At 38.3% G+C, this 17221-nt stretch overlaps 1 protein-coding gene across 2 annotated transcripts in view; it reads right to left on the bottom strand.

Moving 5' to 3' along the window:
- Nucleotides 1-21: 21 nt before the first annotated feature.
- Nucleotides 22-17221, bottom strand: part of LOC575583 (coiled-coil and C2 domain-containing protein 2A) — a 38833-nt gene continuing 21633 nt past the window's right edge. For both annotated transcript variants that reach the window (XM_030982863.1, XM_030982862.1), the window contains 15 exons: nucleotides 16441-16641; nucleotides 15834-15926; nucleotides 14412-14503; nucleotides 13417-13584; nucleotides 10418-10439; nucleotides 9862-9965; nucleotides 8359-8554; nucleotides 7700-7855; nucleotides 7121-7318; nucleotides 6509-6598; nucleotides 5014-5265; nucleotides 4056-4178; nucleotides 3501-3559; nucleotides 2841-3012; nucleotides 22-1552 (listed from right to left, as the gene is read on the bottom strand). In XM_030982863.1, coding sequence (XP_030838723.1) covers nucleotides 1364-1552; nucleotides 2841-3012; nucleotides 3501-3559; nucleotides 4056-4178; nucleotides 5014-5265; nucleotides 6509-6598; nucleotides 7121-7318; nucleotides 7700-7855; nucleotides 8359-8554; nucleotides 9862-9965; nucleotides 10418-10439; nucleotides 13417-13584; nucleotides 14412-14503; nucleotides 15834-15926; nucleotides 16441-16641 — 2115 coding nt within the window. In that variant the 3' untranslated portion in view covers nucleotides 22-1363. The remainder of the gene's footprint in view (nucleotides 1553-2840; nucleotides 3013-3500; nucleotides 3560-4055; nucleotides 4179-5013; nucleotides 5266-6508; nucleotides 6599-7120; nucleotides 7319-7699; nucleotides 7856-8358; nucleotides 8555-9861; nucleotides 9966-10417; nucleotides 10440-13416; nucleotides 13585-14411; nucleotides 14504-15833; nucleotides 15927-16440; nucleotides 16642-17221) is intronic.

The following is a 17221-nucleotide window of genomic DNA, read 5'->3' as shown; positions in this document are numbered from 1 at the left end:
AGTAATACAAATCTGAGTTTATAAAGTTCATTATTACAATTTATTCATAAATTAATCAAATGGTTTGTACAATACACACATGTACATGCTATAAATATACATACAAATTATCTGCACTTATGAATACATATGTCCATGAACGACCTTCGTTGCTGTGAGTAAAAGTTTTAATAGAATGATCTCAAAGTACACTTTCTCACTTAAGATTCTTTCTTACTGAAAGATTATAATTCTTACACTCGCAAATTCTCATTGATGATGGAGGGAAATTCATACAAATTGCATAAATGGATAATCCAATCTGATGCAACAATAAACTGAACAAGTTCTAATTCTTTATTTCATTGTCATAATAGCTTCATAATAATTCTACCCTTTTATAGAATAATCGGTTAAGACTGATGCCTTGAAGATCTCGGGCAAAAGACATATTTTTGCTTCAAGGACACCTTGGGATAATACAGGCTCACCTAGTACCTGCAAACTCGATTGCAAAAGTGATCTTTTGTCAAAGACTTTGTCAATGATATACAGGTCAGGTTACAGTTGGGGTTTAGGTTAGATTAGGAGTATGCTTCTTTATTTCAGTGTAGGTTTACAGTTAAAGTTTGGAATTTAAATAATGGAGTGGAATCTTAACTTAAAATTGCCAAGACCAGGGATGATACCTTGTATAATTGAAGTCTTTTCACAATCAAATATATAGCAGGGCTCGATCAAAAACTATAAGTGTAGAATACAAAAAGTGGGACCAGCAAAATTACTGTGTCGTAATGAAAGTTGGCTATTTGGTGTTCTTTATAACACTGTTCTATCGTATATACTAGTCCCAATCACTGAGCTACTGTCACAAGAGCATTTGTCGTATAACCAAGAAGTTCCATCACGATCATCTTTTTCTTGTAACTGAAGGCGGATAGATCCATACAGATAGAATAAGGCTAGATTTGAATAAGCGCAAACTCTACTTTGTTGAGCATAGACATTTGGTTAGTACGCTAGAACCTCATAATAATTAACAAATTCCCTTCAGACCAGGGAAATACCAAGATTTTGTAATAATGACAGTTTATTATAAAAGTGTTCACTTTAACAAGGTTCCACTGTATGATAATCTGACTGGAGCAATTGTTGTCCAGCAAGTGTTAAAGCATGTCTGCACTAATTTGGCCAGGAGGGATTAGACCTCCCTGCATGGTCACTGGTAGGTGGTTATCTAATCAAATCAGCTGTCAATTAACATAAGAAAAAGGGGATCATGGGGGACCAACGCGTTCCGCTTGGACATTGTTTGCTACGTAGACAGCGCAAATAGCTACAAGTAGTGCAGTCCCACTTAAAGAACTTGTACGCTACATTACGATCATCTCCTTCTTGTAACAGACGCTAGGTAGATCCATACAGACAGGATGTGATTGGGGTAGGGGTGGATGTGGACGGCAAGCGCAAACTCAACATTATTCGACTCGTTCTTGTGGACTCCCGTACTTTGAACTTTGTCCACAATGGTCTTGACGTCAGTGTACGACATGTGGAGAGGGAAGCCACACAGCTGAAAAAAAGAAATAATGATAAGGATCAATTAATTAATCATAAAAATGAAGAATGAAAAGGAGAAGAAGGTGAAGAAGAAGAAGATCAAATAAGAAAGGGAATTAGAAGAAAAAGATTATGATCACTATCACACTCAACACGAAATTTGTTGGCACACAAACGATAATTATCATAAAATATTTATATAGAATATACTCTACTTTGCTTAAAGGCTGCCTGTACTAGTTTGGCTAGGAAGGATTAGACCACACAGCATGGTCACTGACAGGTGGCTATCTCATCAACTCAGCTCTCAATTAACATGAGAAAAAGAGGATCATGGGTCACCAATTAGGCATCGTTTTTTATATAGAGGGCACAAGTATAGCTACAAGTAGTACAGTGGGGCTTTAATACAAGGTATCATATTATCACCCCAGCTGTACATGTAGCTGCGCCGCCATGATAAGGTGCTAAAGCATTCAAGGAATTTCTTCCTACCTGGTACCCATTCACTTCACATGGTTGGAGAGTGGCAAATGTAGATTAATGTCTTGTGTTTTATCAAGGTACATGTACCTATATATTGTACAACATTTAAAAGAAAGCTTAAATTATATCTGTTATCTTTTTATTAATAGGTCGCATCACTTTATCAGTTGTTTTTAATTAAATTTTATAATTTAACACCCCAACAGCCTTTGCTTTTTCTCTTCCACCAAAATATCAATTTAATAACGTGCCAGTTCTTGGGCCAATCAACCTGTCAAGCCTCAATAGGCTTTAAATAATGGCCCCTTTAATTCTTCTTATTTTATATGAATTCATTTATTGTATGTTCTATTTTACCTTGAAAAGCTTTGTATATATAGTTTAATGTTTGCATTTTTTTTTTTTTTACTGAAGGATGAATTAAGAAGAACTGAAAGGTAATGATAGTATTTTGCCCTATGTTTCCAAGTTCTTTATAAAATCTAACTGTGTATTACTGGGGGGGCGTTTCACAAAGATCCTAAGTTTAACCTAACAATTATGGAAAGCCGTTAGCATCTATGAAAATATTTTGCAAAAGTTATTCCAAAAGGCATAAAATGTTGATTCAAATCATTCATATTTTCTATTATCAAGGAGATTTCATGTATTTGATGTGGAATTTATAAAAAGTCTAAAATACTTGAATTTTCACTTTTGAATATATTTTATTTTATGGCTAAAAAATGGCTCTCCATAATATTTAAGTCCAAATTAGATTTAAGTTCGACTTGGGATCTTTGTGAAACACCCCACAACAAACCCAAGTGCCTTACGTTGTAAGATTCCAGGATGGTCTTGAGGGTGGGGTTGTCGTTGTCAAGCAGGTCAGGTGACTTCTCCAGCTTCTTGAGGATCTCTCTGAACGTGTGGATCACATGACGGTTCCAGCGGGTGATGTGGCGCGGCCTCCAGTCCATGATGCAGTTACGTAGCTTCTTCTCGATCCTGTAGGGGACGGAGAAATGGAGGATAGAGATCACATGAAAGAGATAACATGATAGAGATCACATGATAGACATCACATCATGATAGAGATCACATGTTAGAAATCACATGATAGAGATCACATGATAGAGATCACATAGTTTTTGTTCATGGGCATTGCTTTATATTGAGGTACATGGCATTTTTTAAAGAATAATGTAGCAATAAAAAAAAATAACAGTTTTGCCACTGATTTTAATAATGGACTGTGATCAATTTCAAATGATGATTTTATTTCTCATGCAAAACCTAATACAATGAATAAGTATATAACAACAAAAATACAATGAAACAACAGTTACATGTATAATAGAAATAGCACGAGAAAAGAGGAACTAACTAGAAGCAGAGCTTGTTGAAGTATTAGTTCCTCAATTTAGACCCTAAGTAATTCCTGTTCTGAGTGAATCAAAAGTCACGACATCAAATCAACAGCATTTTGCACTTACTTGTTCTGTAAATCCACCACATCGTCCAGTACAGTCTGTTCATAACGTAGCGTTTCCTCCTGCAAGAGGTAAGAATAGAAAGGATCATTATTATACGGGGAGTGCATTTTGGTGATAACAGTCGTGCAAAAAAGGTGCAACAAAAAGACATAATGCATGTTGCGTGTAATTCAATGCATGTCTACGAGAAGTCGCACCTTGGACTGCACAGTCTGTTTACGAGGCCACTGCTGCCGCGATCGTCTGTGTGCACACCTTACTTCATATGAAGGTTGCAGGTTTACATTGTTATTGCCTTGCTAAGTAAGATTGTCGACCCATTTTATAAAACAAATAATAAACAGTTTTTCGTTCAGGACGTCATGGCGATGGAACGCTATTCTGGTATTCACAATGACACAAAATACACTCGGCTATGCCTCGTGAGTTTTATTGCACTGTAGTGAATCCCCTCATGGGCTGCATCGACAATAATGCACTCACACCTGTGTATTATTTTTATACTATTGCACTATATAAATATATATATATATACATGTACATAGATTAACCTACCTGCATGCTTGAGAGACCCGGATTGGGGAAGCTACTGGTGAAGAGAGGTTTCCAAGCCGTCGACTTTCCAACATCAAAATTGAGTCGACTTGTCTCTTCTTGAATCTGGATATTTGCCCAGATCTATGGACAGGTGAAAAGAAGAACAGAAGGTTGATATGACTTAATGATTATATAATTTACAAGAAGGTTATACTACACATGAACATTGAATAAAGAAACGATAAGCATGATACAGTTAAACCTGTATATAAAGACCACTCAATGGAAACATGGAAAGGGGTCTTTATAGGCAGGTGGTCTTTATGTACAGGTTCCTTTGGAACACGTTTCAATGAGAAACCATATTCAAGGGAAACAAAACTTGATTGAGAGAGCAGAAACTACCAGACTCCTTGTCATTCATCCTATAGTACACGCTCAAACTCCCTAAGTCCGCAACCCGGAGACTCCAGCCCAGACGGATAGGCAGACGGACGAGCAGACCATCCATGTCCACTCCCCGATGACTCAAGCCCACACAGTCATGTATTTTTCCCCCACGTTCGCAGCCTGGTGACTTAAGCTCACGCACGCCAGCTATTCTCCACTCGATCATGACAACCGATAGTCAACCTGTTCGAAACGTCAAGCCACTCCCGCCACTCATCCTCTCCAAGTGCTATACATGTAGTTCTCCTCAGAACTATAAGCTAAGAAAGATAACCAACAGTCTTTTTCAAGACTACACTAACAGTCCTTTTCAGGACACACCCTCAAGAAAGATTACCAAGAGTCCTTTTCAGAACTTCTCAATCCTCCCTCTCTCTCACATGGTGCACCCACAAGCCTTCTGTAGGTTTTAAGTTGTCTTCTAAATAAATATCAATTTAAAGCATACCTAACACAACAATAAATACATCCATGTACATGTATATATCACATAAGGTCCATGACTGTAGAAAAAGTGTAAGCTTACATTGTCTTGATTGATGAGGCAGTCGACAGCCTTGAGAGGGCAGAAGCTATCAGTAGCCTTGTAATGCTCGCCGGTGGAAGGGTTCCATATCCAGTACTGGCCGTCCCCTTCCTCCGAGAGGGCGTAGGCAGTGGGGCCCTCGGGGATCGCCCTCCCCAGGATCAGCCACGCCCGTTTGTTGAGATGGAGGAAGTAGTTGACCAGGAGGACGGCATGCTCCTCCTCATCACCCTGCAACATCTGCATGAATTGCTGTCATGGTAACAAGATTCATATAAATAAAGTTAGTCATTATTATTTATGGTTCATACACAAGGAGATCATTACAATCTATTCACTAAAATTATTCTCTCAGCTTTATATATTATTTCTCTCTCTCTCTCTCTCTCTCTCTTCGTCTTCTTTTGACCAGGAGCACGGCATGCTCTTCCTCGTCTCCCTGCAACATCTGCATGAATTGCTGTTACACAAACAAACACCAGGAATAGGAGTTGTGATTTTTTTTTTTTTGCCTTACAGGGTAATTATCAATTAAATATGTGACAATAGGAACCTACATATAAGTAACAGGTAGATAAATGGCTTTTGAGACTACTACTTAAAGAGAAGGTTGAGTTCTGGGAAGAGGTCAAAATAGTTTGTGAGCATTATGCAAGTGTGGAAGAACATCAAATTAAAATGTTCCCTGAAAAGCATGGCTCTTCAAATGCCTTAATATTCTAAATATGGCATGTAACAGCATAAAAATCGGGACAGATTTTTATGCCACATGTGCGTGTAGTCCCATATACATATTCCTGTGTACAGCTCTTGTAACTTTACCAAGACTGGGCTAAATTTCTTATCATTTTGATTATTCCAGAACCTTGCAGTACATACCAATACTTATATGCTAAATGATCAACCTTTTCTGATTGCTTTTTACACCGTTTCTTTCACAATGCAATCGCATGACCAGAATTCAACTTTATCTTTAAATATGTGACAATAGCAATTTAAATCCCCTCTGCACTAGTTTGGCACTAGTTTGAATAGATGCAATTCTGACTTTTTTAACAACTTGTTCATTATCTTGCACGGAATCAAATAAATCAGATAGCATGGCTGATTAATTTTTTACATCAAAGCCCATCTGTACTAGTGTACAGGAGGGATGAGACCTCCGTGCAAGGTCACTGACCGGTGGTTATCTCATCAAATCAGCTCTCAATTAACATAAGAAAAAGAGCATCATGAGGGATCAATGGGTACCGCTTACGCATTGTTGGCTGTACATGTATAGAGGGCGCAAGTAGCTACAAGCAGTGCAGTGGGCCTTTATGTAAAAGGTAGTTTAATGGCTTTTGAGACTGCTACTTAAACCAGTTTAGTACAAAGTTACAAACACAGGATTTCAGTGGTGCAGCTACAGGAAGGCATAGGGGTCATAGAGTGCAGCAGGCTTCAATGGCTAGACCAATGCAAAGCTATTTTGTGCGTTGACTCTACAACTCACCTGACATGTACTCCAGATGTTACAGACTCCTGGGAACAGGACACTGTCGGAGATGGACGGGATGAGAGATACAAACCGAGCTATCCTCTCCTATAAGAAAACAAAGAGATAGATGTATGAACAAGACACTGTCCGAGATAAACGGGATGAGAGATACAAAACGAGCTATCCTCTCCTATAAGAAAACAAAGAGATAGATGTATGGTCATAATTGTAAAGCGCATAGAGAAATTTTCAATTCATTATGCGCTTAATAAATAGTCTCTATATATATTCCACATACTAAGAATCTTGTTCTACGATTGGTCAAAAGTAAATCATGTGATGAAAGATAGTTCGCCCATCATTGCTGGGAGAAGCCAAAAGTTTGTTACACTGTGTAGATAGGCTACTATCTACACAGTGCAACGCACTTTCACTGAAGATAGAAGTTCCTCCTCCTCCTCCTCCTCCTCCTTTTCTCCCTCTCTTTTCCTAATCTCTCTCTCTCTCTCTCTTCTGTTTCAATCACTCCAAATTTGTTAACACAGTCTCCTCTTTAGTTTAAACTTCAATCCATTCAGTCACTAAGTTTTTCCAGTCAATAATCCATAAAGAGTCTGAAAAACTCACACAAATCTGAGTCTGGTCACTCCCTTCAATCAAGACGGGCGGCGGCGCCAGGGCCCTGAAGTACCTGGTGACAAAGACGGAGCTGCCATTCATGTCAATCACTGTGGGCGTGATCTGACGTGTGGGGAACTTTGCCGAGACGTGGGCCTGGAGAAGCTCAGCTTGGTTCAACAGTTCGTCATCCTCCAGGGTCTCAAACTAAAAAAAGAATTAACGAGGGAAAGTTAAATTTGTTGTACAGAGCAAATTCGAAAGGGGGTTGTAAGATACATTGCAGAGTTACTAATTTGTGTTTCACTGATCACAACTTCATAAATTCATAACTTTCCTATAACACTTTCACTAATTTGTTTCTCTCATTTTTATGCTTTTATTAAAAATAACTTAGTATCAGGCTGGACTTCCCCTTTAATGGGAGAAAATTATTGAAAATGACTGTATTCAAGTTTACCTGACGATCAAGGGATACATATTTTGGAATGGCACTGACAGGACACCCTCGCCCTTTCCCTAAAGAGTTTTAGCAGGCAAGAGGTACATGCATTACTACGAAAATTATTCTTCAATTGAAAAACTGACCTTTTCCTTCAATAGTTCTGGAGGGGCAAGAGGAGGCTCAACAGTGATGAAGACGGAGAGGTATGTAGCATTGGCTGCCCCCCTCCCAGCACTCTCTCTGGTCCTCTCGTACCCCAGCAGAGAGGAGGGGGCTTCCACTCGAATAGCACCTGCCACCTGATAACAGAAAAACAGACCTTGAATATTAAAGCAGTTGATATGTCTTTTATATGCCGAATTCAAACAAATATCTACCAAGAATTCTTACTTTATCGTTTTTATTGAGAAAAGATTGGTTAAAACATCACAGATAATTTGAGAAACTGTCTGTTTATCTTTGCTGGAAAATTGACTGAAATTTTCGATCAGTTGGGAATCGCAGACATAAAGCACTGTATGGTGTCTGCACTCGCTCAAAGAAAATTTTAACATGTAAACCATTGGGTATCGCAGCAAAATTTAACTATTTGCACGGTAACCAGAATTTTGAGGGATCTCACTCTGGACTATTAACCAGTTTTGGCATTTTTCATTTCTTTACAGGAATGGCTACAATCACGACTCTAATTTCGACCAATCAGATGGCGTAATATTGCTTAGAGACAGTATTTGTATCAAGTGCTCTATAAATCCAGACTATTATTATAAGTGACGTCCATTATACCATTGGTCATCCTCACCTTTCCCTGGAAGTAGATCGTTGAGAAGGGTATACTGAGACTTCCCAGCCATCTCTTCTCCAGCCTCTGGTGGATGTTGGTCGTCCTGTCACGGTCGTCTTGGAGCAGATCAATCACCGTCTCATCAAACAGGTTCATGTAGATCTCATCTTTAACCGTTTGCAGATTGCTGGCGGAGTAGTCATTATTGGGAGCCCTGTTGAGGATGAGGGAGTTTTTAGAAGTTAGAAATGTAGAGGTGTTTAAAGCCTATCTGCACTAGTTTGGCCAGTGCCCCCTTGCATAAAACTTACCATTGATGGTAACTACCATGGAAACCTTGATTATGATTGGCTGTTGAGCCCTGTTTCCATGGTAGTTGCCATTGATGGCAAAATTACTATCAATGGTAAGTTTAATGCAACGGGCCCCAGGAGGGATTAGACCTCCCTGCATGGTCACTGACAGGTGGTTATCTCATCAAATCAGCTCTCAATTAACCAAAGAAAAAGGCAACCGTGGGGGATCAACGGGTATCGCTGAGGCATTGTTGGCTATATAGAGGGAGCAAGTAGCTACAAGTAGTGCAGAGCGGCTTTATAAGTTGAATGGTATGCAGAGGTGTTCAACTTGACAGGAGATAGGAAAGCCTTGAGTTTGATTCCCAGCATAGAGCTGCAAATTCATTGTAGATATGTGTTATCCACACAAGATGATGTCATCAATTCGACAGCTAGTTTTTAGGTAGATAACTTCCAATTTTCACATTTTCAAATTTCAACGCTTTAGATTTCAGGTTTTCAGAGAGCCATTAGTCCTCTGACAGGCATTAAAATAGCATATAATTGATATTATCATATAATATGGCTTTTAAGCTTTTCGTTGATATATCATTCATCTATTTCATTTTGCATTTCCGACAGGGTCTTTAAGCAAGGCATTTAATCTACACAGCTTCTCTCTACCCATGAGTTAGTTGGGTATCCATTTAGATACAAATGTCACTATAGTTTGGTCAGCATTAAGCAGGGAGTGGAGAATGTTAAAACATTGTGCACTAACAAGCGTGAATCCGATGAAAAGAGTAAAAACATGGCTTTAACATGAAATCCTTTAATTACAACATATGTATATCAAATTTCAGTATATAAACACCATACATGATATACAAATTTTATGGAAAAATAAACTAGTCTACCTGGATTCTTCTGGTGATACAATTAAACTACTTTTTTAGGATCTAATGATATCAATCTATCCACAAAGGGGGCTTTATCTACATGTAAATGTAAAAGAGACCACAAAAAAAAACTTTTCCAAATGCGTGTACATAACCTTGACCTGTTAGCCTAATTACATGTACCATGTACAACAGATACATGTACAGTCATACCTGCTTTAGTGACCACCTGTCTACAAAGGCCACTTTTTTTGGTTTCCCTTGGACAGTCGCTATAGACAGGTTTGACTGTATCTCCATTCTTTCAACAATACATGGACATATTTTTTTTTTTTACAACTTACTTGAATGGCAGAGCTAGTTCCTCGTTCCAGTTTGGATTGGCGCCCTCAGCGACACACGTCTGTTTAGTCGTCTGTTGGAATACAACCTCAACGAATGGACGCACCTGAAAGACAAACACATTACTCGATGATGCTAACTTGGAAGATTTTAGATTTTAAGTCAAAGATTTCAGATTCAGTACAATATGTAACTGCACTAAATATCTAAACATAGTCTTTATATGTTGCAGGAGTTGTTTTTTCTTTTGAAATGACAATCAGGGCCCCCGTCTTAAAAAGAGTTGCGATTGATCTAAATTAATCGCAAGTTTGCAGTCTCCTTTCTCTTATGTGCGATTAACATCAACTCTTAATACGACGGGGCCCTGGTTGTAACAATTATAACTGCAATGAATACAACATGATGTAATAGTATTATACATGTAGTAACACAATTTGGTTTTATATATAGCCCTTGTAAATGTGCTCATAATTTTCCAATTAACAATGTCTTCCAATTCCAAAGACCAAAGTGTCTTAACATCTTCAAATATTGTTTTTAAAAAATGATACTCACCTCTGCATGTTGACCAGACTGCCTGTGAAGTTCAATGAAAATATGTATTATTTAAGATTTTATGTACATTGCATCAATCGATTTTTGTTTATCAACATTACAAGTTTAATGATACATGTATTAGTAATTTGATTGGATGATACCTTCATGAATATGTATATCTCAGACCATACATTTGCAATTAACAATCTTTTGCATTAAGTGCTGACCTCAACAAGTCATTTGTTGACATGTTTCTTAACATGGTAAATACAAGTTGATTGTCAGAGATGTTCGATTTAGTATTCTATGGCTCAAATGGTGATGATCAGGGGTAACAAACTTTCTTCCTGTGAACGACCAAAAATACAGGTCAAATGCACATTGAGCTGCACCAAATGACCAACCTGTACTTTTGAATTCCAACCCTAAAAATAATTTTTCTTGGAAACTAGAATATAAAGGTGACTAGCAGGACCCGCGGAAATCCGCGGGATTCTAGAGGGGGCGGGGGTGTAAATAGATATATAGAGAATGTCTAAATTAAAACCACCAAGAACGTTATTTGCCATTCAGGCCATTAAAAAATATACATGTTTAGCGTCCCCGCCCGCTTCCTTTTTAGGGGCCGCCTCCTATTTTTTTTATTTATTTTTTTTTTTTTTGAAAGAAAAAAAACATTGTCCCCGCCTGCTTCCTTTTTGGGGGCCACCTCCTATTTTTTTTTTTTTTTTTTTTTTTTTTTTTTTTTTTTTTTAAAGAAAAAAAACATGAAAAGCACTGCTAAAAAGTATTTCTGATTTTAAAAAAGAAAAAAAAAAAATTGTCGGCCGCCATCTTGAAAAATAGCCCGAATGCCAGGGAAAATGTACGGAGCGGCCATTTTGAAAGAAAAAAAAAAAAAAAAAGCGCCTCCTCCTTCCCATTTTTCAAAAAAACAGGACGCTATAAGCATGTTTTTTTTTTAATTTGGCCTTATATTAAATTTAAAAAAACAATCCAACTGTACCGGTAGTTATTCTTTAAGCCACTGGAACTGCGTACATTTCCGTAGTGTGGCGTACCGACTACGCAGAAATTAGGCTGCGTATTAATGGGAAAATAGTCCCTGCGTAGGTTATGCGTAGGCTGGCGTACAGGTTTGCTTATGGTTGCTTACTGTGTGGAAAGCTTTTACTGCTTAGTCGATCTGGCGTAGGGTAGCGTACTGTTGCGTAAAAAGGCGGACTTTCTGCGTAAAAAGGCGTAATTTCTGCGTCAAGTTTCTACGCCGAAAGTACGCAAAAAAAATTAAACATGTTGAATTGTTTTCGTTCACCTTGCGTACCCCTTTCGCCTAAAACCCCCGAGCTTTCGGGGGTTTATGGCCCCTTGAAACCCGTGGACCCCACGCCTATATTATATATACACGCAACTCAGGACCCGTGGAAATCCGTGGGATTCTAGAAGGGGGCGCAGGCAAAAAATTAAGTTTTTCATTTCGGGGGCTCCATTTCAAATTTTTGGGAAATTTTCGGGGGCTACTTTTTCAACTTTCGGGGGCTCTTTTTTCTGGGGCTACTTTTTCATTAATTCATAAAAGGATAGGCCTACACTTTGTTGAGATTTGTTTAGTAGGCTAAGGTTTCAGGCTTCCTGCTTCATAATTGCCTGTTTAAAAAAAAAAACATTTTTCTAGTTCAATAACTAAGTTTTCATGCATTGATTTGATGCAAGAACTGTAACATAATAGACCCTAGATTGTGATTATTTCTGACCATTAATTTCGATAATCATTTTTCAAAGTAAAATTTTCACAAGAAAATCAGACAGTCGTTTAAAAACGTAGACATTAGTAATACTTTTACTAATTCTAAGCTCAGGTTTTGTAAATCTATTCACGAAACTATATTGAAATCGCGGCAATAATGATGCAAACCAACAGATAAAAATTTCAACGTGTCAAATCTCTTCGACTCAAGCTTAGGTGAACTCACACACACTGCAGCGTAACTCCAGGAAGCTCAACACCGGCGCCGCAGGCGTCGGACGCCTACGGTGCGCGGTGCCAGTGTTGGAGCTTCCTGCAAGCTCATCGCAACTCACACACACTACACATCAGCACTGCACTTTGTGTTGACTGAAGGCAGCTTGCGACTGAATTGTCAGTCCAATGGTTTTCTTGTGAAAACTTTCCTTTAGAAAATGATAATCAAATTTTAGTATACATTGCCGTAATAATCACAAAATAAGCTTTGATTTCATACCTCCATTCACGAAAACTATATACAAATCGCGGCAATAATGATGGAAATAGGTCTCTAAGTTTGGACGTGGACGGGAAGCTTAATTCGTGTGTATCTCTGTGGCTTGTGCAGCTACTACAAAGGATACCCTATAGAAAGATGCTTTACTCGGGTAAGCCCGACCCTGTGCATAGTGCATTTAATACGCAACTTAATGTGAGTGGATGGTCATCGGTCGTGTGTCTACGGATGTTATGTTGAATATCCATGAGGTATCTCTGTCGTCACGCATATCCTGCATTATGCATATCGCGTCTGTTTTCGCCCTGGACGTCGACACGGAGGAGGACCTCGGGCGGAGTATAGCCAATTCCACAGAGTAGACTCTCCCGCGGACGATGGCACCGGGCACGGGTACCCCGAGGGGAGGGTTCAGGAGGAGATAGCCGCACCAACTTCGGTCGGCGATCTCATTAAAAAACAATAGAATACAAAGGCTCGCGGAGACGTCGCGCCCCCCGCGGAGCCTTAGCGTATTATTATTATAGAATCTTTTTTTCATAAAGGAGGCGCGATAGCTCAGTTGGTAGAGCAGTGGTCTTGTAATCCGGTGACCCGGGTTCGAAACCAAGGCGATGCGCTAGTGCCCTTTGGTAATGCATTAATCCTCATAACCAGGTCCCTCAGAGAGGACCTAAAGCCGTCAGCCATATGGTTGCTTACTTACAAGCATTTATGGTTTCTTAGCAGTCAGGTAAAATAACTACCACCACCACAATTTGAACAACTACTTACTTAGGATCTGGTTTCCTTGTTGGGATTTCAAACGCTCTTTCAATGTTGATGAGGAGATTGACCGACTGGGCGGTGAGGTTTTGCGCAGTGACAGTCTTACGCTCTTTACGCTGAGGCTTGAGAGGGCGACGTGGCTCTACCAGCTTCGCTAAGGTGTCTCCAAGTAGACTGAATACAAATAGAGAAGAAAAAGGAAAAAATTATTAAGATTTTGCAACACTGATGATGTATTTACCCTTTGACTAGAATTACTTGTCTGACATGTTCCTTACAAATAATTATTAATACAAATAAGAGAATAAAAGATACAGAGGAGAATGTGGGAGAGGGAGAGGGGTGAGAGATATGACAGATAGAGGAGGAAGGGGGAAAGAAAGGGAGAGTGAGCAAGAGGGAGACCTTGTGCGGTGGATAAGTTCAAGCCATCAGCACAGCACTAATATCCTTTGACAACATATCAGTCTTTATTTGCTTCTCAATCTCTACCCAGGTAGAGAAAAATTAGTACCTTGTAAGAAGACATTCCTTGAACACTGTCAGCACCAGAAACAGTGGTCTAGTCATTTAGGTTGTTGTTGGGACACCATGTGTGATTGATATGAGTGCTAAACAACAATCAAACATTTTATAACTAAAAAGAGAAGAAAGATGAAGGGAGAGAGTGGGAGAGTGAAAAAGAGAGAGAAAGAAGAGAGAGGGGAGAGAGAGAGAAAGAAGAGAGGGATAGAGAGAAAGAGTGAAAGAGTGAGAGAGAGAAAGAGTGAAAGAGTGAGAGAGAGAAAGAGATAAAAAAAGAGATAGAAAGAGAGAAATAGAGAGAGAGAAAGAGAGAGAGAGAAAGAGGGAGAGAGAAAGAGATAGAAAGAGAGAAAGAAAGAGAGAGAGAGAGAGAGAAAGAGAAAGAGAAAAATTGAGAGAGAGAAATAGAGCGAGAGAAAGAGAAAAAAAAGAGGGAGAGAGAAAGAGAGAGATAGAGAAAGAGTGTGTTTTCTCACCTCACATCAGGTACCAAGCTTTCATTGACAATGTCCTGGAGTGTGTAACGATGCTGAGCAGCTCGGTACCTCTGAATCACTCGCTTACGAATCTGACAGTGTCAAAATAAACAACAATCAAAACACTTGAATCTTGGTGAAAATCCCATGTCAGGTAAAGTACAACTACAGATGTACCTACATATCGTCGCTGTTTTCACGAGGTGACGGTAGTGAAACAAAATTGCATTCACTTTGCGTTACGATTTTCCTCACTACCGTCACTTCGTGAAAATAGGGACAGATTTGATTTTTGATTTGATTTACCAACAGCAATACATTTCATACATTTCATACAATAATTTACATATACAGGAAGAGAAACTATTGGTTGGTAAACTATATACAGTTACCAATTAAATTATTCATACCATTACCAAGTTTCGTAATTTTGTTAAGAATGTGACAAAACTGTTTTGTTCCAATTCATCTTTTTTGAGAATGAGACATATTAAAGCTTAACTCTAAAATTATTCAACAAAGGCCCCAATTCAACCAGTTCACCATTAATTCTTGATTAAAACAACACAACAAATATCAAATTGACAAGGGGTATGAATAATTCATGTGTTAAATTTGCACTGGACTACATGTATTAAAGGAGAAACCTTTATATGTTTCTTATACTGCCATTATTGCACCTTTGGATTGCTAATATTTCAGTGAGAGAATGCTGCAGTAATTTCAACTCAAGTCATTCTACATAAAAACACTATGAATCATATATTTTTGCTGCACTAAAAATGTACAGTGTCAGTGGGCTTCTACACTAGCTGATATTTTTATCTTTTTCTTCTTTGTTAATCCATTTTCTAAATGTTCTTGAGATTCCAAAGTGTTTGGCAGAGCAGTGGCAGGCAGTTTTTGTAACTGATTTACATCTTTTTTTTTCAGGTGTTTTGAAGCAGTGCAAACCATATTAGTGTGTGCATTGTTTATCACCAAAAAAAAGAAATTGCTACAAAACAGCAAATTATTATGCATCTCAGCACAATTAACAGTCAGTAAAAGGAAAGTAGAATTTTAAAAACAATAACTTTCAGGACATCAAATATTTGCAAAATGTTAACAATAGCTGCTTTCAAGATATATAGCAGATTCACGTCATGATCATCGTGATGAGATCCACAGCACTTGCATGGCGCCATTTATCTGTCTCAAATTTTCAAAGGCGCCCGCTCCTCCAGTACTAGTCATTGATTAATCATTTGGTTGAAAAGATGGGTTTTTAGACCTGACTTAAAGCTTTCTAGTTTGTTTGTGTCATGACAGAAGGTAGAATCATCACACAAAATTTTTGCAAATTTATGAATTTGGGCCGTAGGATTTGCAAAAATATTTGGTGTACAGGAGTGTATTAAAGTAAGCGTTTCAAGGACCAACCTGTGCTATGAACTTTGCGACCTGAGCTCTCCTTGCATCCATGTCTTCATCAACCAACCCATCCTCCTCTTTCTTCAGCTTCATTTCATACTCCTGCAATATACAAATCACAATACAGATCAATTCATTTTTCCCACCCATCATTTTTTTAATTTCTTTTATCAATTTTGTACAAGAAATATAGTTATTCTAAGGTCTTAACATTGCAAATATATCCCAACCAAACATAAGTCTTTTTAGACAGTACATTTTATGGAATTAATCTTTTCTATTTTTTCACTATTTTCCCTGCAAAAAAAAAATTAATAATAATAATAAAGAGAAAATAAAATAGAAAAAAGTAAAGGAAAAACAAATTGTTATGACTCTCTGAAGGGATAATAAGAAATAAAAAGGGGAATCAAATTTTAGGTTTGGAATGACACTTTTGGCGATTTACAATTTGTTCATTCTTTTTTTAATGAATTGAAATTATATTAGTTAATTATTTACATTAAAGATGTTTTTGGTTTTTAAATTGACCACCTATTATCCCCTCTTTATTAATTTAAATTTGTCTAAATAAAATATATTAAATTACCAAACTTTTTTTTTTTTACTATCTCACCTCAAAGAAGGTCTCGGCAATCTCCTTCTCGATGGCAGGCACCATCTTGTAGTTTCTGAACTCCTCCACCTCCTTCTCTCGAAGCTGGAGGAGCTTGAACCTACGGTTGGTCTCCAGCTCCTCGTCCGTCACAAAGTCAAACTCCTGCTGGAGCTGCTCCAGCCGGAAGTAGTCCTTCGTCTCAATCTTGTTCCGGTCATTCTGAAGTGGGGATGGGGGATGGAGAAGGAATGGTGTAAGTTTCTAGTTTATGAGTTTGAGTTTGAGTGTGATTTTGAGTTTGAGTTTGAGTTTGAGTTTGAGATCAAATTCAAATTCAAATCCAATGTCACTCAATTTGTCCGGCACAAAGTCAAACTCCTGCTGGAGCTGCTCCAAGCGGAAGTAGTCCTTGGTCTCAATCTTGTTTCGGTCATTCTGAAGTGGGGATTGGGCATGGTGGAGGAATGGTGTTAGTTTCTAGTTTGATTTGAGTTTTGAGTGTGAGATTCAATTCAAATTCAATTCAAATTCAAATTCAATTTCACTCAATTTGTCTTAATTTGTCCATCACAAAGTTAAACTACTCCTGAAGCTGCTCCAGCCGGAAGTAGTCCTTCGTCTCAATCTTGTTTCGGTCATTCTGAAGTGGGGATGGTGCATGGAGAAGGAATAGTGTGATTTTCTAGTTTTAGCTTGCGTTTTTAGTTCAACATCAAATTCTGGTGTCAGCTACATGTAATTATGACCTTCTGCACATGGACACTCGACTACAATCTCCCTTTAAATTAACCCATAAAAA

This window comes from Strongylocentrotus purpuratus, unplaced genomic scaffold (assembly GCF_000002235.5).
Source record: "Strongylocentrotus purpuratus isolate Spur 01 unplaced genomic scaffold, Spur_5.0 spur5_scaffold_13, whole genome shotgun sequence".
Lineage (NCBI taxonomy): Eukaryota > Metazoa > Echinodermata > Echinoidea > Camarodonta > Strongylocentrotidae > Strongylocentrotus > Strongylocentrotus purpuratus.
The sequence above is the reverse complement of the archived record's forward strand: the minus strand, read 5'-3'. Positions and strand labels throughout refer to the sequence as shown.